A 24,393-nucleotide genomic window follows, 5' to 3' on the forward strand; every position below is an offset into this window, starting at 1 on the left:
GTACAGCTACCAGCCCACTTACAGATTCTATCCATGTCTGTCCATACTCCTGACATATTGTGTTGTACTGAAGACTGTAGAGGAACTAATTAAAAATTAACAAAAAAGATTTGAAGGCGTGGGCGACACGGTGGTGTAGTGGTTCCCTCACAGCAAGAAGGTTCCGGGTTCGAGTCCCGGCTCAGGCACGGGGTCTTCCTGTGTGGAGTTTGCATGTTCTCCCTGTGCCTGCATGGGTTCTCTCCAGGTACTCCAGCTTCCTCCCACCGTCCAAAGACATGCAAATAGGGACAAGGCTGATTGAACACTCTAAACTGATTGTAGGTATGACTGTGAGTGTGAATGGTTGTCTGTCTTTATATGTTGGCCCTGTGATGGACTGGCGACCTGTCCAGGGTGAACCCCACCTCTTGCCTGAAAGCTGCTGGGATAGGCTCCAGCCCCCCCATGAGCCTTAACAGGATAAGTGGTAGAAAATGGATGGATGGACTGAGTGGTCTATTGTGTCTAAGTGGTGCAGCACAGGTATCATTCTTTCTGACCAATAAAATTGTCATTTTCTGTTACACATGTCGTATTTGTACCTGAACTGTGCCCATTTGTGCATCGATGGGTGTATTATTCTCAAAAGGAGGTGTGGTCAGCTACAATGTTAACGTGTAACCATAAAAAAGCAAGAAAAAAATCATTGGTTCCGTATTTGCCTTTCTATTTAAAGGGCACAATTTTCAGAAAGTAGGATGCATGCAACACAGCTACACAAACAGACAAGCACACAGACACAAGTAAAAGATATCAACTAAAACAATACAAAGGGAAAGGTTATTTGGTGTGCATCCTGACTGGTTCACCTGCTGGATTCCTGCTGCTCCAGTAGATGGTCTGCTCACACGCCTTGAGATTAGTGCAGGGGGCACAGCAGCAGCACTTCATTGATTATTTAAATCTCCGAGAGGATTAGCGTGTCAGGAGCTTGCTAGGTCCAAACCTATTCATCATTGCTTCTCAGAGTGCAAAAGGATTGAAACATTCATTGCTGCTGAAGAGACCTTGTTTTCATCTTTTAAAGAAAAATGGCCTAAAGTGTTTAGTTTCAATGAAGCTTTCAATAAAAATCCAAGAAAAAGGAGGAAAGAGAAAACAAAGCCAACATCAAAAATAAAAAGAAATGCGTGAAATGTTTTAGGCCTTATTTCACACACACACACACACACACACACACACACACACACACACACACACACACACACACATATATACGTTTTTGGTTTGAAACGGAACTTACCAGCTTACTTTCGTTCTCTGACTGTTCATTTTAAAAAAAGGGTTAGAAAAAAATCTAACAAACAAAATGTACACAGACCTTTCATGCACTGTTAATGTGACTTGAAGTGAGTGTCATCCTATATTCTTGGGTGAAATGAGATTAGTTATGACAATTTATCAGACTTCCACATGTGAAATAATTTAGCTGTTCAATAACTTAACCATATATCCATCCATTCATTTTCTTCCACTTCTCCTGTTAAGGGTCGTGGGGGGGTGGAGCCTATCCCAGCGGCTTTCGGGCGAGAGGCAGGGTTCACCCAGGACTGGTCACCAGTCCATTGCAGGGCCAACACATATAGACAGACAACCTCTCACACCCACAGTCACTCACAGTTAATTTAGAGTATCCAGTCAGCCTAGTCCCCATTTGCATGTCTTTGGACTGTGGGAGGAAGCCGGAGTGCCCGGAGAGAACATAGACTCCACACAGAGAGATCCTGTGCCCGAGCCGGAACTCAACCCAGAACCTTCTTGCTGTGAGGCAAGAGTGCTAACCACTGCACCACCGTCCATATTCTGAAACTTTTCTGATGTGATGTAATTGGGATATGAAATTGTATTTTTAAAATCATACTTGATATATTTATTTATTTATGTTTATCAAAGAACATTACATTACAGATCATATCAAATCAAATGCCGTAGATGACCTTGAGGGTATGTTCGCAGTGTGACTTCTGCTGGTAATTTTTTTTGTAAATGAATAACATGGATTTCATGAGGGGAAAACAAAAAAGGTGTTTTTGGAGCTCTGGTGTAGAGAGGGGATCTTCACCTCATGTTCTGTAAACAACACACTGGAAAGAAATCTGTCACCATGTCATCTTCACAATGATAATATGGATTGTATGCCAGTGCGGGTATGAGTTTTGAAATGGGCAGATATATGTTAGTGGGAAAATTGTGTAGATCCACTGATAAATCTGTCCTCAGAATACTATAATACTGCTACACTATTTTCAGCATACACGGTTTGTAAAGCTGTGTGATGCTTGATTCTTTTTAAACCTCTCGGTTAATGTAAGAACTAATTTCCACTCTATATTTATCCATAAATGGACGAAGACATCCTTAACCAGCTTTCACATAAATTTGCCATCTACACCAGCTTTCTGCACCTCTGCGAAGGCTCCACCGGCCATGAGACCATGCAAGACGTCACGCTGTTTGCCAATTAGACTTAACAGCTACCATTAGAACTTCCGAAATTGGGGGGGACAAGAAGTCGTCCATGTACCTGGATATAGCCGAGTTGGTTAACATAGGGAAATTTGCAACAGGAATAAGTGACAGAACTACACATGTAACCACACCAAATGCAAAATAAATCAGAATCAGGCATTCGGAAGAGGGATGGTCCTGACCAACTGGACACAATCAGGACAGATGAAATACCTGTATTTGTAGTACAGCCAACAAAGTGCAGCATGCCCGGAAGGGAGCCCTGATGGGAGCCTGATGAAATCCCTAACTAGGTCTGGGACTGGATCTCACGTGGCTGAAGAGTAGAAAAGAACCATAAAAGGGCTGCTGCCATCTGCCAAATACGCCCGAAATTGGAGATCTCAGGGTTGGAATGAGTGTCTGAGTGGAGTGGGTCTATTAACCAGCCCCCAGAATTATTCCATAAGGTGGCCAACGTTACTGCAAACGGCTGCAAAAATGTATCAATATGCTCAAAAAGCATTTACAAGGGGAAAATATGTTTTAATTGGCTATAATTCAATGCGCTGGACTTTTGTTTTGATGTTCGGACACTTCCTGTCTGTCACTGGCATTAATATTTTGTTTAAGATCAAAAACGAAAAGAGAGATTTTGTAACGGACTGTGTACCTTCCGTTCATTCTATTTTCAATTTTCAAATGCAAATTAGAAAACAAAAAAACTGTATTTTTTCTATTTCCATTTCCGAAACAGAAGGTACACCGACCCCGATTTATTGCCCTGATAGCAACCTCTAATTGTGTGTCGGATACATGTCCCCTCCTGGAAATCAAAATCTCCTGACATTTATTTCAGAACATCCTTACTGCATACCTAATTATAATAAAGTGGAAATGTCCATGCACGAGAAATTTTGAGGTATCATGTCTCTTACTAAATCCCCGTAGGGCTCCAGGGACACCGTCTCATCCAGGCTTCAAACTCGCTGCCAACTGAACCTGCTATGTTTTGCGAAAACGGCTAAAATATGCTTATTGCGGAAAAAAGGCTTAAACACTCATGCCCGTTACTCTGCTTCCAGTTCACCTTTTAAAAATACCTTTAAAAGAATCCCTGCAGATTTTTTTTTTTTAAATTTTGGATTAACAGATTGAATTCTTTGTGTTTATCTCGAAATAAAAAAAAATCTGGAATAAAAAAAAAACAAAATCCAATTTTATGGCTGTATTTGAATGGAAAACAGCTAATGTTCTTTTTTTTTTTAAATCTGCTACATATATCAAAAAAGAAAAATGCCCTGTTTTTTGTTTTCCAATATGCCTTTCAAAATTGAAAACAGAATGAACTTGAAGGTACACAGACCTGTAAAAATCACCGTTATTTGATTTTGGTTTCTCTGTTTTTTCATTTCAAACAAAAACACAAAACAAAATTCAGGCTGTTTTTTTCATCAGTTTTTGGTTTAAAACAGAAAACCAAACTACCAGCTTACTTTCTTTCTCTGACTGTTTGGTTTAAAGGAAAAAATCAAACTAATGAAACGTACACGGATCCTGCAGGGGTTTTCTGTTCAAAGGGCTGTTTTCCGATACGGATTTCAGCATGTTTCCAAAATGGATGCTCCCTCTCACTTATTTATTGGTCTGGAACTGTCAGGCAGGGACTCAAGGCAGGACTAAGACGCAGAGAAATGAGTGAACAATTGGCTTTATTCCACTCTGGAGACCTCAGACAAAGTGACAACAAAATGGCTATGAAATCTTAGCTTAGGAAAAAAGAATTACAAACAAAGGAGGAAAAACAAAGAGCTATGAACATTAATGATTGTAAAATTTACAAACAACAAAAAAAATCACTCGTGAAGAGGAAAACCAAAGGGCTGTGTAACTGAACAATTGCAAAATTTACAAACAAAAAAATCACTTGTGAAGATGAAAACCAAAGGGCTATGAACTTTAATGATTATAAAAATTACAAAAGATATCCCTCTTTTCGAGGTTCAGTCAGTTTACTTTAACAGTGGCTATGGCTAAGGCTAAGGACATGGACATGGACATGGGCAAGGGCTCGGGTGCAGAGAAAAGACAAAGACACTCTGGCACAGGACAAGGTGAACGCAGACTATTTAAACACATGGAGTGAAACGGAGCACAGATGGAAACACTTAGGGCAATCAGACGGACACAAGTGACCTGAAGGGCAAGTGACCTGATACAACAGGAGAGTTAATTTTCACAATAATACTAACATGAGCTAAAAATGTCCACCCTGTCAGCAAGGCTCCCATGTCAGGGTGGACAGGGTTCATGACAGGGTGGACATGCACATAGTTTAGGTCACATGCTGATAATGTTACACATATTACAATAGCTATTAATAGAATCCTATATTGTAATCAATCAATTGATCGATCCATACAATAGAGTCCTGTATTTATTTATTCCCTGTGTAATTACACACCCTTTATAACAGTAGATACCATAGTAAGAATGGATTTTTTTTTTGGCAATATCAGTATTAGCAAGCCTACTTTACTGGGACCACTAAATAAAGTGTATAAGGGAATTTTGAATGATCTTTTTGAGAATGAGATCAAAAGGAGCTGAGATAGCAAGGAGATATAAGGAACGTCGTGATGCTGACCCGGACAGAAGAAGAAAGTACCTTGAGAAAGAAAGGGACAAATGGAAAAAAGACAGAGAGACTGGAAAGAAGAAGGATGTCAATAAGCTCAGTGAGAGAGAGAAGAGGGCAAAAAGAAAGAAATGGAGAGGGGCAAAGTGTCAAGCCAGAACCAGAAACAGGGCCAGTACTTTGCTGCAGTCAGAGACATCACCCAACTGAGCCAGGGCCCTCCAGATTAGATCATTGGAAATTTAGCTGATGAGACTTATTAGAAAGTTTAGATTTATTTGAAGGACAATTATCAACTGTTTGTGTCCCCATAAAATGATATATTATGAACTAACTTGCTAAAATCTTACTAAACACCCTTACAAGTATTTTGTGTTTCAGACAACAGCGTCAAGGGGAAACAATTTGAAGAAGTTTGAGGAGAAAACTGAAAAAAACAGATTGAAATATTGGAGGCACAGCTCGCAAAAGAGAAAACTAAAACTGAGAAATATAAGAAGCGGTTTCATAGGGCCAAGAAAGAACGTGCATCCAAATCACCACGTACAAAAGTCAATGCTTTGTTGGCACACCAAAAAGTAAATTCACCCTTCAAAAGAGCTCTTCTTTTCCATACATCCCTGATTGAAGAAAAAGAAGAAAATATGTACTTGCAAAAACAAACAGAGAGAAGCAGTTGATAGCAAATGTGGTCAGTGTAAATATTCAGAAAAAAGTATAAGCTCCAAAGGTATGCTCAGACTGTTTTTGGCTACACTAACAAAAGTATCCTGTGGATGTTACCTACCATGGGAGGAGGTGCGTCAGTCAAAATGAGATTAGGAACAAAGTAACATCATTTTTTTCTTTGAGATGATGTTAGTCACATGAAAACTGGCTGCAAACAAATAGTCACATGGCTGAAGAAAAAGATGCAAAAGAGGTTGCTCACTGATACAATGAAGAACTTACATACTGTAGGAGGTTTCTCTCTGAGCACATTGGCCACATGTCATACACCTCCTTTTACCGTCTCAGACCCTTTTGGGTGGTAAACCACTCTTCCTCTGACTGTGACACGTCTCTGCAAAAAGCATGAGAACTTGCAGTTCATTGCCAATGCCTTGCAGGGCCGAGGGTTACTGTCCTCAAGAAATATTGAGGAAATGTCTGAAGCAACAATGTGTGACCCGAAAGCCAAGGTCTGTGCTTATGGTGAATGCAACGAATGCTTCCTAACTTGTCACCCGATTCTGAAAACTCCTGGGGAAGAGAACATTAGTTTAACTCGGTGGAGGACCTAGAAGATCACAAAGGATGAGAAGCTGTCAACAATTACAGTGAAAAAGAAGATAACAATAACGGAGCATGACCTTAACACAGATTTCCAGGAGAGGCTTCTCCGTTTTAGGCCCCATGTCTTCAACATTAAATGGCAGTTTGAGCCTACAGGGAGCTCAGGAGAAGCCTGAAGCACAACGAATCCCTCTTGCATATAGATTTTAGTGAAAATTACTCATGCAAGTACAGCAAAGAAATCCAATCTGTGCATTTTGGAGGCTCACACAAGCAGGCCAGTCTGCACACTGGAGTGCTCTACACCACTGGTGAACAAGCGCCACACACCTTCTCCATATCACCCTCCAGAAGACACGACCCTGTGGCCATCTGGGCCCACCTTGATCCAGTACCGAAGGTAGCGGAGAGCGACACCCTCAAGTCGGCATACTTAATTTTTTTTCAGTGATGGGCCTGCAACGCAGTATTGACAAAAGGGAAAATTCTTCAACCTCTCAACGGAACCCTACAAGCATGGCTTCAAAGAAATAACGTGGAATTTCTTTGAGGCTAGTCATGGGAAGGGGGCACCAGATGGAGTGGGTGGGGCCCTCAAGCGGTCAGCAGACCGGATTGTAGCCCATGGAGGAGACACTCCTGATGCCAAGATCTTGTATGACAAGTTGAAAAGCCTGGACTGTCGAGCTGTTCTTCATCCCAGAAAGGGATATTGAGTCAAAGGCTGAGGTACCTGCAATAGCTGCCATAAAAGGCACTATGAGAATCCACCAAGTTATCAGTCTGTCACCTGGCCAAATGAAATACAGAGACATTTCATGTCTGTGTAAAAGGGAGGAAGGTATTTTGGACTGCCCCTGCTTTAACCTTTAAGAGGTTACTCTAGCTAATGTTCCTGTTTTATCTGACGAGTCCTCAGCACGTGGAAAGACACCAGATAATCCTAGGAGACCAGAAATGATTGCGGTAAAGCACATTGGAGAGTGGTGTGTTGTTAATTACGACAATGAAGCATACCCAGGTGTCATCATGGATGCAGAGTGAAAGTCAAGTGCATGCACCGCCATGGCATAAACAAGTTTCATTGGCCAAGTCTTTGAGCTGACATTTGTTGGTGCCATGACTGGCAGGTACTTTGCTTAATACCAGAACCACAGTCTCTGAACAAGCGTTCTATACAGATTGAAACATCTGCATGGAAGTATAGTAGACTGATATTTTTGTCAAATTCTGTTTTTTTTCAAATCAGCTGTTCTCCACTTAAAAACATGTTTCTTCTTGTTCTATAATTGAATGTTTGACTTTCACTGTGCAGAATGATCTACAGAGTTCAACACTAGAATGCTGCATTAATGGCTCCTTTTGGGCATCTATATTGAGTGGAGCATTCAGGTCGAGTGGATGAAAACCAGTCTGTTCAACTGGTAGAAGTTTTCCCTACATGGGAAAAGAACCTCTGGCATTTTTGTTTATTGCTGTTGGTTTTATATAATTTACGTCAGATTTATTGTATTTTTGGGCCATTCAATGACATTTCCACCCTTTCGTGTCACTGTCCACCCTGTCATTTTCATGTTCTATGAAAATAAACAAATTATTTTCACAAGTTAGCAAAATCTTTTTTGTTATTCCTTTATAAACAAATGAGGACCAAATAGGATTATTTGAAAGTTTGATCAGATGTCTTTGTTGTTCGATTATATTTAGAAAAGCAAGTGCAACTCTTGCAGATTTTTTTTTAGAGAAACCAATAGTTTGTCAAAATTTCATTATTATCCAAATACTTTTCCCATCAACTAAAATATATTTTTGAGAAAGTGACTAAATACTTTCTGAAAATGTACATTTTGTAATTACTATGTATTTACAATGTACTTACTCTACTTTGAAATTGTCTCTGACAGGGTGGACATATTTTGCTGTTTTCATCTACATTGTCTGCTTGCAGTTAATTTATAAAAACAGTGGGAGCTTGACCAATATGCATCTAACTGCATAACATCTACTTAATACAATGAGTATGAAATTCAGTGGAAAATCTCATCTTTTTTTTAGGAGAAATGATGAAGTCTCAAATGCACCTTATGGTGATATTGACTCCTTTAGTACATCCTGGTGTATGCAAGAAGTACTATTAACACTAAGTCTAGAGGCTAAGTCTCGCAAATTCCAAATATTGTTTGGTATCACCTACCTCAAGAACATACACACACTGGGATGTGTGCGAGGGTCCACTCATCTCTGCTTGTAGTTTTGATTAGGGTTTTATCATCAGTGCCAGGGGCCAAACGTTTGCCTTGGTAGAGGTATGCAATCTGGATGTGCTTGCTAATTTTAATTTCTGGATCTTTTTTTTAATATGTGAGTCTTATCTTGACTGGCGACCTGTCCGGGGTGTACCCCGCCTCTCGCCCGTAGATGCTGGGATAGGCTCCAGCCCCCCCGCGACCCTTACTAGTAAGGAATAAGCGGAAGATGATGATGGATGGACGATGGCTGGAGTCTTATCTTCAGCTCATTTTATTATTGAATTTTGAACTTCTGAACATTCATTAAAATTTGTTTTTGATGTTGGCAACAATCTGTCTTTAACTTGAACTATTTAAAGAAGCTGTAATAAGTGCAAGAATAATATTGTGGAAATATAATGGGTGGACATCCTTGAGGGTCAGGCATAATCTGTATGACTTAGACCTTTTACTTAGACTTTACTTTAGAGCTTAAACTTTTGTAACATTTCCAAAAATCATTTAAAATCCACTGGACAATTAAATGGAAGCACAGTTAATGAGAACTCTCAGTGAACTCCTGGGGATATAAAGTAAGCATCTGTGAGGTCAGCAGTTGCCTTTCTGGAGTGGGACTTCTTGGGTCTTTCTACATATAAAACCATTTACAGTGATTAAAATGACTCATAGAGGGGGTATTTCTATTCTAAGAAGTGACAAATTTATTATGAAATAAAACAGAATTGACTTGAACGGTGATGGGGTACGAAAAGTTCATCCAAAAGAATTTGATGTTTCGGATTCTTTCAGGTCAAACATATTTTACATGCAGAAAAATTAGGCGTCGACTTCACTCTATGTCTTACACCTGAAAAACCATGGGTCTGTCCATGATGACATGTGTGGCAATGATCAAAGGAGTAAATAATACCTTATCAGCATCTCCACTGACCACTGTGGCACCTTTCTTCATAGAAACGGTTGGGTTTGTGGTTCAGGTGCACAAAATTAGCAGAGCCATTGTACTGTAGTGACTTAAAATTGCTTGTGTGCATACAGTCTGCTGTGTATTCTGTATACATTTGTTGAGCAGTTTGTTAAGAGTTTTAATTCATTCTAAGGTCTATACTTAAATCAGGTTTCCTAGATATTTTTGTATTCTTTTAAAAGTTGACGTTGAGGTTGCTGCTCCAAGAATCAGAATCAGTTTTATTGGCCAAGTTTGTAGCACAAACAAGGAATTTGACTCCAGTACACTAAACTCTCTTGAAAACCTAAGTTATGTAGAGGTTTATACGGAATAAAGATAATAGAATAAGATAAAATAAAAATATCAAAATACTAGAACAATATATACAAGCCAACCTAGGGTATAACCTAGGGAGCAAGCGTGAAGCAGTTGACATCACACACACTGAGATACCTGACTTAGACTTAGAAATCTTTCATCTGAATGCCATTACTGACCTCCTGTGTTGATGCTTTTTGTTCTTTCTCTGCAGTAAACCTACTAGATACAACAACAATCACAGGCGACTGGGGCTGGCTGACATATCCATCGCACGGGGTAAGGCCTCTGTTAATATATGTACAGGGTACTTTAATACTGCACCACACACAAATGTATGTAGTACATATACACATTTGAAAAGCTTTTGGAACTGAAGAATAGAAAATCAATGTCAAGTCAGCAACAGCATGTTCCCTGGATAATTACTGTTGTATGTATGTGAAACGAAAACGATACAAATTCCCACCAGTGATACCTGTTGTGAAGGTTCTGTTGCTCTCCCTGTCTGAAGGAAGGGTCTCCACTTACTAAGCAGCATTATCTGGGTGCTGTGCCACTGAAGAGCTTATTACATTTGCATGTTGCAGGCAGACAAGTACATGCAATGTTACAATTATACCGACATCAGCGCCAACATTATCATCCTCCACATACAGTTAAGGCAACCTAGCTTCAAACCCCAAGAGGGGAAGAGGAGGGAAAGGAGACAGGAAAAGAGAAAAAGATGAAAGAGTGAGGTCACTGAGCGGGCACAGCATTGCTACATTAGCATACTGTAAAGCTACATGATAGAGGCTGGGTTAATGAATGAGGATTTTAGTCCCGATCTCTCTAGCAGTGAGATACCACCATGTCCCTGACTCACCCAACTGTTAGTGAAGTGGTAGAAACATTTAACTCACCTCCAGCCGACACCACAGAAGGCGTTGTGATTGAACAGTGGCCAGGAGGAACAGATGGATTGTCTTTCAAGTCCTGGGAAGATGAGCTGGGAGAATTGGATTTGAGTTTTGGAAGAAATGATTCCCTCGGTGTAAAATCAGTGTGAGAGGAGAATCTGCTCTGCACTGACAGGTCCACATTTTAACATCTAGGTTACACAAACTCATTCGGTCACCATGAAATAATCAGTCCTAACCTGAAGACAGCGATCATTTATAGAGCTGAAATGTGATTAAATGGTGGAGCTTACTTTTTTAGCATTACAGTTCAACTGTGTCACATTCTCACCTTGTGCTGAATGACAAGGACCTCAAGAGGACTGAAGAATCTGTTTTCCATTTGTCTTTGAGTGAATGAATGAATGAAAGAATTTATATCTAAAACATGAAGATATACAGACTATCCCAAAAGGGTTTACAGCCAGAATAAAACAAAAAAAATGTCCTTAATTTACTACCCTAAGTAAACCAAATATTCCATATTTATGTGCAGCTGTAATGGAGTTTTGTTGTCTGTTGCTGATTCCACTTGCCCTCAATCACCTTTTAGTTTGTACCTGTATTGTGAATTTCCCTTGGTTGCCAGGCCTTTCCTTGTTTATTAATGCTGGCACAGTGCCAGTATAAGAGGATTGAGCCCATGGTAGGTTACATGAAGCACAGCGTTATCACAAAATAATGCAATTCAGAGACACAGCTATCATTATATTATGTTTGACCAGATTACAGAAAGTGGTGTCTGCATTTAATGTGACAAATTGCTCATATTTTGTCTGTGTTTATATTGTATTTAGCTTCCTGAGCTCCTACACTAAGCCAACTTTTGGCTAACTTTCCTACAGAGCTGTGCCGCTTTAACAATGTGACTGACCAGTGGATTTTCATGCTGTATTCAGACACTGTATTCATGTCCAGTGTAAAAGTAGTGGAGTGTCAGTCCATATTTCAAACAACACAATGCAGAGTGAAGGAGACTGAACAACCGCTACACAACCATTACTGAATATCTTCTCAGTGTCTCAGTTAAATAAAACAAAGACTTAACAATACTTTTCTGCATCTGTATACCTCTTGAAAAATCATTTCTTAAGGTGATTTTGATTTTTTTGTAACTCTGTGTTTAAATAATTCCTAAATCCACTCCACAAACTGAAACACTCACACTCAGTCTAATAAGAGCACACGACGTCTGTCTTCTCTCTTCCTCTATCTTGCTCTCTGCGGTCAATGTAAACAAATTAAAGACAGATAACCAAAACAAAATGCTAATTCCATAAATTTAAATCCAAATATCAGTGATTTACATGAATGAGTGTGTTGGTAAGCATAAACCAGAGAAAAATAAACATAATATCATGACTGTTTTTGTAACATTAACATAAATTGTTAAATACTAACTGTCATAGGTAACTATGTTGACTTTAAACTAGTAGATAGCAGTACAAAAGATGTGCATTTGCATGTGGAGTGGGGAAGTGAGATCTGATCAAACATGGTCACTAGACACGCCTTCATTCAAGTGATTGGATGACTTGACACATCTGAGAAGGGCTGCAAAGAACCTTGACAAATGAATACACATTTACAATAGGATGATCAAAATGTGTTGACATAGGCTTGATAAGGATAAGTTTAAATTTTTTCAAAGTTTTATTTTAGCAGAATATTTTATAACACACTGAGATTTTGTTGCTGTAATCATTCCTTCTCAATGCTGACAGCCCACGGTGATGTTGGGAGCCTGAAACATTGTTGGGCACAGACCAAACCAGACATCTTTATTGAAGAGACAAGTGAATATAGAATGTGAGATACTGCTCCCAAAATATTCCTCTCAATCAAAAAAAAAAGAGAAAGAAATAGAGTTGAATCCAAGTTCATCCTTACAGCTTTTATTTTCAGGAAGAGGAATAAAACCCCTTTAAAAACTAAGAGCCTGACTTTGTTTGAAACAATCATATCCTTGATTGACTGTGTCCTGTTGACCTTTCATGAAAGCCCCACCCTGTTATGGGCACAAAGGGACCACGACCCAAGCGCAGAATCATTCGAAAAAAGAAAATTTATTTGTACGCAAAAAAACAATAAACCCCCTTGGGAAGTTACAAAAGCTCAACTCAAAATCACCACTACGGGAAAAAACTTTACTATGAAAACTAAAATGTCGAGGAGGATAAGCTCGCTAGTAACGAAGGCTCCAACGAAAAATCACCACCAATGTGGGAACACAAGACTGAGAAATTCACTTGAGAGCAAGCCACTAGTAGTACAGTCATGAGACAAAAATCGTTTGGCAAGGAGAAAGAGTGGAGCTGGCTTAAGAAGCCCGTTGATTGGGAATTGCGTGCAGGTGAGTCCTGCTCTTGAGTGGATCAGCCCCGCCCCTCTCGACAGCTCTGGTTGAGAAGGGGAAGAAGGAAACAGGGATTAGTACACGAAAATCCATAAACACACAACCACAACACACCCCCCTTAGTTACTGTTGCTAGCCCGACATCCTTCTTGATAGACGGAGTGTCAACATGTCATGGCTGGGAGAAATATACCTGTGTGTTAGTGACTCTTTTTGGAGCAATATCCTCCAGATCGAGGCAAAAGGTGTTACAGTATGCAGTGGAGGGGTATATTCAAATTATTAAAATATGCAACGAAGGGGACACTACAACTGTCGAGGCTAAAGCATACTGCTCTCAAGCAAAATCATGTTAATTAGCCGTCTAACGTTCTGCCAATGATATTCTAGTAATATACAATATTCACTAATAGTAACCAGAACTTTGATATCCACTTTTGTTGAAGTTCTCGCCATGAGAGCTAGACAACACATAAGCAAGACGTTAGCTAGCTAGCTAGCTATCGTTATGGCATTAGACTATAGCCTTACCTTGGAGTAGATGTATGCATACTTGTTTATTTTTGAGACATTCAGCTGGGAGTAGGGCTGTCCACACTTTTTAATCCATTGTAGGCATCGTTCCTGATGTGTTGTCGGCTTTGGGAAGAGAAAGAACAAGACTCCACAACCAAACTCTTGGGCTACCTACTGCCGGATTTACAAAATCCATAGGCACATTGCTTTGTTTACTAGTATGGGTTGCTAGGATGTTGCAGATTGGACAGTGATTGTTTGGGGGCGGGGTTTTGTAAAAGGTCAATTCTTTGTTCCACTTGGATCACTGATTGTGTCCTCTGCCTCTCTCTGCCTGTGTTTGTAACCAGGATTCCCTTAGCTTGGGCTGCAGCCTTATCTGGTGGAAGTGTAAATTAAAAATTATAAAGTGTTACTGAAATGATAATGGTATGACATGTAGACTTACATTTTCATGTGGTTTTCTGCCACTTTTCTCTCAGCCTGCAGCCACAAACTCTGCAAATGCATGGTGGAATTGTTTTATTATGTAAATTGAAATCTTTAGTCAGTCCAACATAGTTTGTCTCAACTTTGAATTCACTGTCATGAAAGAAACTAAAACATTAATATTGACAAATTCACAAAATCAAGATGTTTTTCTTCTACATCACATAGTGGGATCATTAGACAGTGTTTTAGTGGCGCCTGGAACACATCCTGCTCAGGTCAGGAATAGTGTGCCACTGTTACGCCTCACCATCTGTATAAAAGAGACGGAACACTCCGCCCCTCAGCCACCAGCAGATGTAGTGCAACACTGAATTGACTGCTGGAACAGCACAACAGAAATGCTGTTGACACTTGGTGCATGTGTTGTTGAACACCAGAATGATTCTCATGCTGGGTGTTTGGTTTGTTTCTTTGTAAACAAACAAAACGCCATAAAAATGCCATCAATTGCTGGTATCAGGGAATGCGTGTAAATGTGGCTCATGGTTGTTGCTGTGTGTCTTTGTGTGTGTGTGTGCATGTATGAAGTGAGAAAAATGTAGCTTAGATCTAATAGGATCAGTGATAAATTTGTATTATGACAGTTTGTTACTCTCCCTTTCTTATGCAGCTACACACTCACACACACACACACACACATACGTATCATGCATGATACATAATGATGATCTCTGTGGAATCATTGTTTTTTTACCTCAGGTTGACAGTTTACAGTAGTATAAATGTGTCACACAAGTTCCAGCAATACTTCAGCCTCCCTCTGTTCTAGGCAGAAGTGCCTCTTTAACAGTCAAGAAAACCCAGATGAGACATCTATTATCTAATGATTGTAATGAAAAGCCATTTTCTGTGCATGTTTATCTATCTATCTATCTATCTATCTATCTATCTATCTATCTATCTATCTATCTATCTATCCACACAAGCATATACTGTATATGTACATGCACATATATGCATGCACAAAGTTTGCCAGATGACACTGTCTGAGTCTTTGTGTGTGTGTATGTGTGTGTGTGTGCGCGCACGCACATGTGTGTGTTATGCCTTTATTAACACACTGACCTCAACCTCTATATATCTCATGAAGATGACATCATGACAGATCACGTCTTAGACTCCAGGGGCTTCTTTCATTGAATTTATTCAGGCAATAGTTAGGATACCCATGGGCTGTCCCATGAGCATCTTTCTCTGTTTTTCTCTCTCAATCTCTCACACACACACACACACACACACACACACACACACACACACACACACTCTACTGTCAGTTGTATCGATCGTGGGGTGGCCAGTGGATGAACCTGTCTTGGCCAACATGACAGGCCAACACGACTGGAAGATAATGAAGTCTTCCTACCCTATCAAGCTGTAAAAGAGTGAGAGAGCATGTGTGTATTTGTGTGTGTGTGTGAGACAGAAAGAGAGAGTGAGAGAGAGAGAAAGATGATAAATGTGGGCAATGGAAGCCATGATAAGGAGAAGCAAATGATGAGCATAAGTGTCAAAAGCCTATAGTATGCTACCATAACTCTATCTCCATCTTACTCTAACTTTTTACTTAACACAGTCACACAAACATAGACACACACAAATCTGGCCATTCAGAACCTGGTTATCTGATACTTGAGTCTCAAAGACAAGCTTCTTAGTCTAAGCTTTTTAGTCGAAAATTCATTTCCCTCATATTAATAGAAATGAAACAATAAATGAAGAACAATTATTGATGTTTGTCTTTTCAATACACCAAATGAAGCTGTTTAATGCTCTCAGTTATTTGAATAGAAATGTTTGTGAGGTGGCGGCACGGTGGTGCAGTTGTTAGCACTGTCACCTCACAGCAAGAAGAGTCCCGGCTCAGGCTCGGGATCTTTCTGTGTGGAGTTTGCATGTTCTCCCTTTGCCTGCGTTGGTTCTCTCCAGGTACTCCGGCTTCTTCCCACCGTCCAAAGACATGCAACCGGGGACGAGGTTAATTGGATACTCTAAATTGACCGTAGGTATGACTATGAGTGTGAATGGTTGTCTGTCTATATGTGTTGGCCCTGCGATGGACTGGTGACCTGTTCAGGGTGAACCCCGCCTCTTGCTCAAAAGCCGCTGGGATAGGCTCCAGCCCTCACGCGACCCTTAACAAGAATAAGTGGAAGAAAATGGATGGATGTTTGTGAGGTTTAATTTAGGCTTCTAACATGCTAGCCATGTAGTTACGAACACTTGTGTCACATGTGTACTGCTGTTACACACAAGGCCATAAATCCATAGGTCAGAGGTTGGAGTAGATGGAAGTTCTTGCTGGTGTTCATTTTCTTGAAGAATGGAATCAGTAAGATGCACATTAATCAGCATTTAAGCATGATGCATCAATTCATATATGCCTGAACAATGACAAATTAATAGAAGTCCTAAGGCAAGTATATATATATATATATATATATATATATATATATATATATATATATATATATATATATATATATGACAAGAAACAGGACAGCACAGAAACAGCACATCACACATGACAGAGCTTTTCAGGTTAAAAATATACATTGCGCTTAAAGCCCCCTGGACCAAACATCAAAGGTTGGAATTGATGCACAACTTGTTTATTTTTTGCCAGTGTTTGTGTTTTTTCAAAAACCTTTTAATAGTTTTCACTGATTTGTAGTAGCAAGTTACACAAAGATTTTGTCTCTCTAACAGCTATTACCATTTGACTCTGGTATTTCTCCCATTATTATTTTTTCTTTCTCTGGATGAAATAGTATAATGCTGGAGAGCAATTGGGCAACTCTTGCAATCGTCATTGCTTCATATTGCACTCTTACTGCAAGCAGGAGTTAAAGATAAAACAGTGCACGCACACACACACACACACACACACACACACTCATGTTATTAAAACATATATGTTGGAGAAATTAGTTGCAATATAATGATTTATTTACCCCCTTTATTCAGGGAATCTCAATCCGATCCGCTACTACTGAGCAGCTCAGCGCTGCAAGCACTGCTTTTCACTTTAATCACCAGGTTCATCCTGCCAGTCAGGGGATTGAATCAGCGACACTTCGGTAACAAGCTCCCTTCGTCAACTTTAGACCACTACTCCCTTTGATAAAATATAATTGAAGATATATGTCAAGTTGGCCACGGACTAATTTTAGAATGTTGAAACTTGCAAAATCACCTTATTTTTTTTTTACCAAAAGTGGTCCATCAAACATGTTCTCCGGCAGGTTGGGTTAGAGTAGCAGCCTCTGATTATCCGTCACAACTGTTTTCAGTGGAGGCATCACACGCCTGCTGCCTTCACACCTCAACAAAATTAAATAGGGACAAGGACAGAAACTGTTTTTTAATGCACGGTGAGACATGAAGAAATGAAAAATGACTGTTCTACTTAAAATACAAAGGCCCTATTATGTTGATGTTTTCCAGTTGTCCATCTTGGGCTCAGATTGTGAAAGCACCTTGGCATGTGTAAAATAGTGTTATAGCAAAATTACCAGGGGTCATCAATGGATCTACAGTCTGGTTTTAGCTAGCCACTTAAGTCAAGTCAAGTCAGTTTCATTTTTTTTTTAGCACCAAATCACAACAAAAGTTATCTCATGACACTTTACAGGTAGAGTAGGTCTTGTACCAGACTTCTAACAGCGGCGACAAAAACCTTCTTTTAAACAGGCAGGAACGTCGAGCAGATGCAGGCTCAAAGGAGGGGAAAGAAAGCAGCAGAGCGGGGCAGAGACAAAGACATAATGGAGAAAGACAGACATTCAGAGGGAACAAGAGGGACAGAGATAAAGGGGAAGAGAATGATGGACAGATTGGGGACGTGAACTGACTGGAAGGAGAAGAATGGCAAACACGAACAACTAGCTACCAATAATCATATCTACAAGGTTCAAAACAAGCAATTAACTCCAGCATAATATGAGCAGTTATATGGTAGAAAACAGAATGCTGATGCTAATGTGAATACAGTATTGAGAATACTGATATGAATACTAATAGTACTAATACAAATACTGATGCTAGGGGTGGCAGCTTGAGCCTCTTCAGGTCTGTAGCCTCCTCCAGCAGCAGCATCAGACAGGCATCTGGGAATAAGGGAAGCACAAAGGCTACGGAAAAGAAGACGAGTTAGTAACGTGTTTCTACAAGAAGACAGAGAGGAGAAGAGAGAAGCCCAGTCTATCATGGGAGATCCCCTGGCAGTCTAACCCTAGAGCAGCCCTAACTATAAGCTTCATCAAAAAGGTCTTAAGTCTACCCTTAAATGTAGAGAGGGTGTCTGCATCCCCTGTGGATCTGCATCTGCATTCCAGAGGAGGGGAGCCTGATAGCTGAGGGCTCTGGCTCCCATTGTACTTTTAGAGACTCTACAAGTAACCCTGCATCCTGGGAGCAAAGGGTTCTAGCTGAATAGCAGGGTATTATGAGCTCTGTCAGATAAAAAGGTGCCTGGTTTTTGAGGGCTATGTATGTTAGAAGAATAATTTTGAATTGTATTCTGAAACTAACAGGAAGCCAATGTGGAGAAGCCAGTACAAGAGAGATATGGTCTGTTTTTCCTGTTCTTATCAATATGTGAGCAGCAGCATTTTGGAACAGTTGGACAGTGTTTAGTGAGATATTGGTGCAGCCTGATAGGAGGACATTGCAGTAGTCCAGCCTTGAAGTAACAACAGCATGGACTAGTTTTTCTGCATCTTTTTGAGACAGGATGTGTCTGATCTTCGTGATGTTACGTAGATGAAATAAATCAGGCCTAGAGATTTGCTTAATGTGGGAGTTAAAGGACAGTTCTGGATCAAAGAGAACTCCTAGGTTCCTTACAGTAGTGCGGGGGGCCAAGGTAATGCCATCCAGGGTACCTATCTCATTAGATAGGGTGTTTCTAAGGTGTTTTGGAGTTTTTTGCAGGTTTTTTTTAGAGTTTGATAAAAGAAATCCATCCATGTTTTTATTACCTCTAGACAAGCCTCCAGTTTAGTCAACTGATTTGTTTCATGTGGATGCATTGATAAGTGCAGCTGCACATAAACAGTGAAAGTTAAGCCAGAGTTTGAAACAGTCTTCTGTGAAGCGTTGACTACAAACCAATGTGTGGTTTGCTATTTTGCTGTGACTAAAAAACCTTATCCATTGCTCTCTCACAGCAAAGTGTCATATTGTCATTATCTTTCTTCTTAGCACTTCAACCCACTACAGCATTTACGTGTTGATCCGCCATCATCTTCTCTACTCCTCAGAATCTGAGTGGGTGGAGCGGGGCAGAGCAGGGAAGGAGCTTGTGGCCTGCCCAGTGGCTTTGTGACGTGTGAAAGCCAGTCTGCCTGATTCTGCCTTTTAGGGTCTGCCATTGATTCACAGCGATTTGAAAAAATCCATCCCTCCATCCAACTGGCCAGGGTGTACTCTCACCTGAAAGCTGCTGTGATAGGTTCCAGCCCCCCATGACCCTTAACAGGATAAGTGGAAGAAAAAGGAAGTGGAATCCATCCATCCATTTTCTACTGCTTATCCTGTTTAGGGTGGCAGGGGGGCTGGAGCCTATCCCAGCAGCATTTGGATGAGAGGCGGGGTACACCCTGGATGGGTCACCAGTCCATCGCACCCGCCGTCCAACACATATAGCCAGACAACCATTCACTCTCACATTCATACCTACAGTTAATTTGGGGTACCAATCAGCCTCGTCCCCACTTGCATGTCTTTGGACTGTGGGAGGAAGCCAGAGTACCCGGACAGAACCCAAGCAGGCACAGGGAGAACATGCAAACTCCACACAGAAAGATCCCGTTCTCAAGCCGGGGATCAAACCCGGAACCTTCTTGCTCTGAGGCAACAGTGCTAACCACTGCATTACCTTGCCACCCCTGCTAAAATTCAGTGCAATGCAAATTTGGGCTTTGTTTTCTCAAGATATGTCCAGTAGCATTAGAAAATTCCACATGAACATTAGGAAAAACATGATTTTCATCAGAGTGGGTCTTTACAGCTTCAACTCCCAAATCTGTGAGAAAACTCAGCTCTACTTCAATGAATGGACAGAGAAAGGATTGGACACCACAAGGAAAGAATAATCACACCTACATCAGGATACGGTGGTTGTGAGTAATGTCAGACTCTCAACTTTTGAAGGAAAAAGTGTTGAGTAATGTGCTAGTTAGCCAATTTACTGCAACATCATTGCTAAAGGAGCAGGCAGTATCAGCTATTTTGATGGCTTTAATCTTCTGACTTCAGCTAATTCACATCAGCTACTGTGTAGTTTTGCACAAGGCATGGTGCACGGAGATGAATATATGGACAGAGTTATGAATACTAGAAAGGGAAGGTCTCAGTGAAGGCTATGGACAGAGAGTTGCTACATGTTGTTAGCACATGCGAGGCCAAGCTGGCTAAGTTAACAGGTAAAATGAACCAGATTCATCAAGCAATGGATGAAGGTGGTGATGGCAGCCTACAAGTCGTTCAAACCAAAATGGTGGAGTTTAACAGGATGTTAGGAGAGTTCTGTATGGAGAGTATGACTTGAATAGCAGTGCTAAGGAGTCATTTTACCAACTTTCTGAAGAACACATGAAAAAGATCAAGCCAACTGGTTTGAACCTAAGGTTGATGGCTTTCAGGAATTTGCAGAGAAGGCAAGGCACATTTATTTGTGTAGCACCATTCATACACAGGGCAATTCATAGTGCTTTACAGGGGTAAAGAGAGAATGGAAAGTTAGAATCAGTTTAAAATCGAAAACGTGAATTACAACATTCAAAAATCATTTAAAATAAATAAAACAGTTTAAGATCAATTCGACAGCAGACAAATCAATATTAAATCAATCCATCAATACCCAATCACCCAGATCAATCCCAAATCAATACTATAAGAAGGCTGCAGTAAACAGCAGTGTTTTCAGCCCTGATTTAAATGAGCTGACAGTTTCTGCCGCCCTCAGAGTTTCAGGGAGTTTGTTCCACAGGTGTGGACCACAGAAGCTGAAAGCAGCTTCACGCTGCTCGGTTCTGACCCTGGGGACATTGAGTAGACCTGTCCCTGATGACCTGAGGGGTCTGGATGCTTCATACCCAGTCAGCAGCTCTGACATGTATTTAGGCCCAAGCCCATTCAGTGACTTATAGACCAGTAACAGGATTTTGAACTCAATCCTTTGACACACAGGGAGCCAGTGCAGTGATTTAAGGACAGGTGTAATGTGGTCCATTTTCTTACTGTTGGTCAGGACTCTGGCAGCAGCATTTTGGATGAGCTGCAGGTGCTTGATTGATTTTTTTACTGAGACCTGTAAAGACACCATTACAATAATCTAGCCTACTAAGAATAAATGCATGGACTAGTTTTTCCATGTCTTGTTTAGGGAGAAGGCTCAGGCTTGGATTAAAGAAGCTCAGCTATGTGTTAAAGAAGCAAAAGAATACAATGAATCAGTTTTGGCATCTGATGCATCTGTTGCATCTTTACCATCATGAAAGCAAGGTTCCATAGCAAGTTCCAGGGCACCATCGGTTTCATCTGCTCAAGGCAGAATTGGAGAGGGCTGCAGTGTTCGCAAAGGCATCCATTTTGAAAAAGAAGCAGACTTTGGATGAAGCTAAAAAGAGAAGAGGAGGAATTAGATTCAAACCGCTTTAGCAGCATCTAATGCTAAAATCAAGATCTTGCAAGATGACACACACAATGTTTCATACTCAGATGAGTTCATAGTATAGTATCTAGTTTATAGTAGTATAACTAAGGCAACTAGTGATCCTCATGGCCTAGAGGAGCTTACACCGAATTATCTCTTGCTCCTGAATACCAAGCCATCTCTTCCCCTGGCCTGTTCAACAACCAGGATATCTACTCACAAAGGAGATGGAATCAGGTCCACTAATGGCAGACATATTCTGGAAGTGGTGGACAAGAGAATACCACTGCTTCATGAGCGTTGCAAGTGGTCCCGCTTATCTTGCAACTTTGCTGTAAGAGACATTGTGTTATTTATCAGCAGCTCTACACTGCGCAACTCCTGGGTAATGGGGAACTGTCTGGCAAGAGGATGCAACAAACTTACCTCACTCAAAGCAAGACTAAGTCATCTGAACTGCCCTGCTGTCGCCTGGCAACCAGCTGCACTAACCCAGTCACAGCCTCAGCCCTAAAGATGTTGTTTGCCTCTTGGCAGTGACACCGCATCAAAGTAGACAAGTGTTGCCTAGTTTTCATGTGAAAGAGTTGATGTCACATAAAAACTTTTGTTTCTTTAAGTTGTTAATATTAATCTGATAAAACACTGGTGATTTTTTGTTCTTTGTCCCTGAAAACTATAAGTGTAATGTTATAAATCATATATATATATATATATATATATGTATGTGTGTGTGTGTGTGTGTGTGTGTGTGAAGTGACAGTGCTAAGCACTGCACCACATTACCGTCCCCAATGAGAGCCCTCTTGGTTAAATTAATAACCATCACATGGAAAATGAAAGAGTTTTAACATCTTTCTGGAGAGCTCCAAGTCCTCTCTACAGAACTGAGAGGAGCAGAGAAGGAGGGAATGATTTCAAATTCATTGTTATTTCCGAAAGGCCAAACCTTCTGCTAAGATTTCTGGTCAAGGAGACAATGTTTGCTTTTTGCAAATTGTTGACAATGTTGAACTGCCATTTAACATTGCTGAGTGAACATATAAACCAGCCAAGTTTAGAATGCAGCAAATGTACCATTTTAAAACTGATACACTTCATTTGCATCAGCTGAAGCTTTTCTTTACATGGTGTGAAAGCACTCGTTGTTATAGATGTTTGACTTAAGTGTGAACATTTTATAATGATATATTTGTGGTGGTACTAATAGTTTTCACTCTGTTTAGCCCATTCCTTCTTAAACATATGATTACCATTGCTGGAAATTTTCAACTATTTAATTCATCCGGTAAGTCGATGAGAATGCTACCAAGCTAGTATCTACCCTGGGCTTTCCCAGAAAATAAGCTTATTCTTTCAGTAGAATGAGTAAAGATTTGTGCTCAAAGATTTGTTTTAACTGAGCAATGATTCACTGAGTCATACAGTATACACAGACACAGACAGGTTTACACATACACACACACACACACACACACACACACACACACTCACACACACACACACACACACACACACACACACACACACACACACACACAAATCCTAAACACAGTGTCCTCCAGCCAGAAATACTCTATAAACAAATTCATACACCACTGAAAACACAATGTTTTTCTTGTACCTTTATATGTGATTTGACATTGTTGAACAATGAGTATATTAATGATTGTTTGAAATCAGCTTTTTCTCATAAAAATATATGATATGAATGAGTAACACTTCATATGCTAATAAGAGGAACTACATAAATATATGTTATAAATATCTTTACAGGAAACACTGGTTTTAAGCAGCACCATCCACCATGTGGGCTTACACACATTAATTCATGAGCAATACATTTTTCAAGTTTTTTTGTCGGCCTCCAACTGATTGTCGGCTGCAGTATAACTGGCTGCATAAGCCCCATGAGACAGGAGCATGGTGGACAAAGCCCAGCTGCTGCGGGCTGACTGTGGTGCTGATACATCTCCACAGCTGCTCTCAGGAAGGTTTTTACATGAGAAACATGCCAGATGAAGGCAAATATGTGCTGATGATATTGGATAAGGTATGAGCTGTTGGTGTGCGTGTGCGTGTGTGTGTGTGAGTGCGTGTGTGTGAGTGCGTGTGTGTTTTATTAGAGTGTCACCTCAGTCTTGAGAATGTCCATCTTGATTTGAGCAGCAGACAGAGCACCTCAGCCTTGCTGACTTTAGCAGACAGCTCCATTCTGCTGTCGGCTTTAACAAGTGCAGCAGCCAACACTGTATATCCTGAAATGGGCATGAAGTCTCGAGTCATCTACCTTCCATGACAGATTTTTATGACACATTTGGTGGATAACATGGGATGGCTAAAGAAAGTATTTTTCTCTTATATTTTTGTGGTTTCACCTTCATCCTTACCAACAGATGATAGAGCCTCCTTAACCCATCCTCCACACTCCAGTATGTCTTGATTCCAAAATATTTGCACCATTCCCAATTAACAATAATGGTACTGCAAAAAAATAAAATAAATTAAATAT

The 24,393-nt window shown here is 40.4% G+C and overlaps 1 protein-coding gene across 2 annotated transcripts in view; it reads left to right on the plus strand.

Annotated features, from left to right (window-relative positions):
• epha8 (eph receptor A8) overlaps positions 1–24,393 on the plus strand; it is a 135,998-nt gene that overhangs the window by 22,514 nt on the left and 89,091 nt on the right. For both annotated transcript variants that reach the window (XM_086198397.1, XM_086198398.1), the window contains exon 2: positions 10,134–10,198. In XM_086198397.1, the coding sequence (XP_086054523.1) occupies positions 10,134–10,198 (65 nt within the window). The remainder of the gene's footprint in view (positions 1–10,133; positions 10,199–24,393) is intronic.

The sequence above is a fragment of the Aulostomus chinensis genome, chromosome 3 (assembly GCF_037954235.1).
Source record: "Aulostomus chinensis isolate RoL2024-O1b breed Wild chromosome 3, RoL_Achi_v1.0, whole genome shotgun sequence".
Classification (NCBI taxonomy): domain Eukaryota; kingdom Metazoa; phylum Chordata; class Actinopteri; order Syngnathiformes; family Aulostomidae; genus Aulostomus; species Aulostomus chinensis.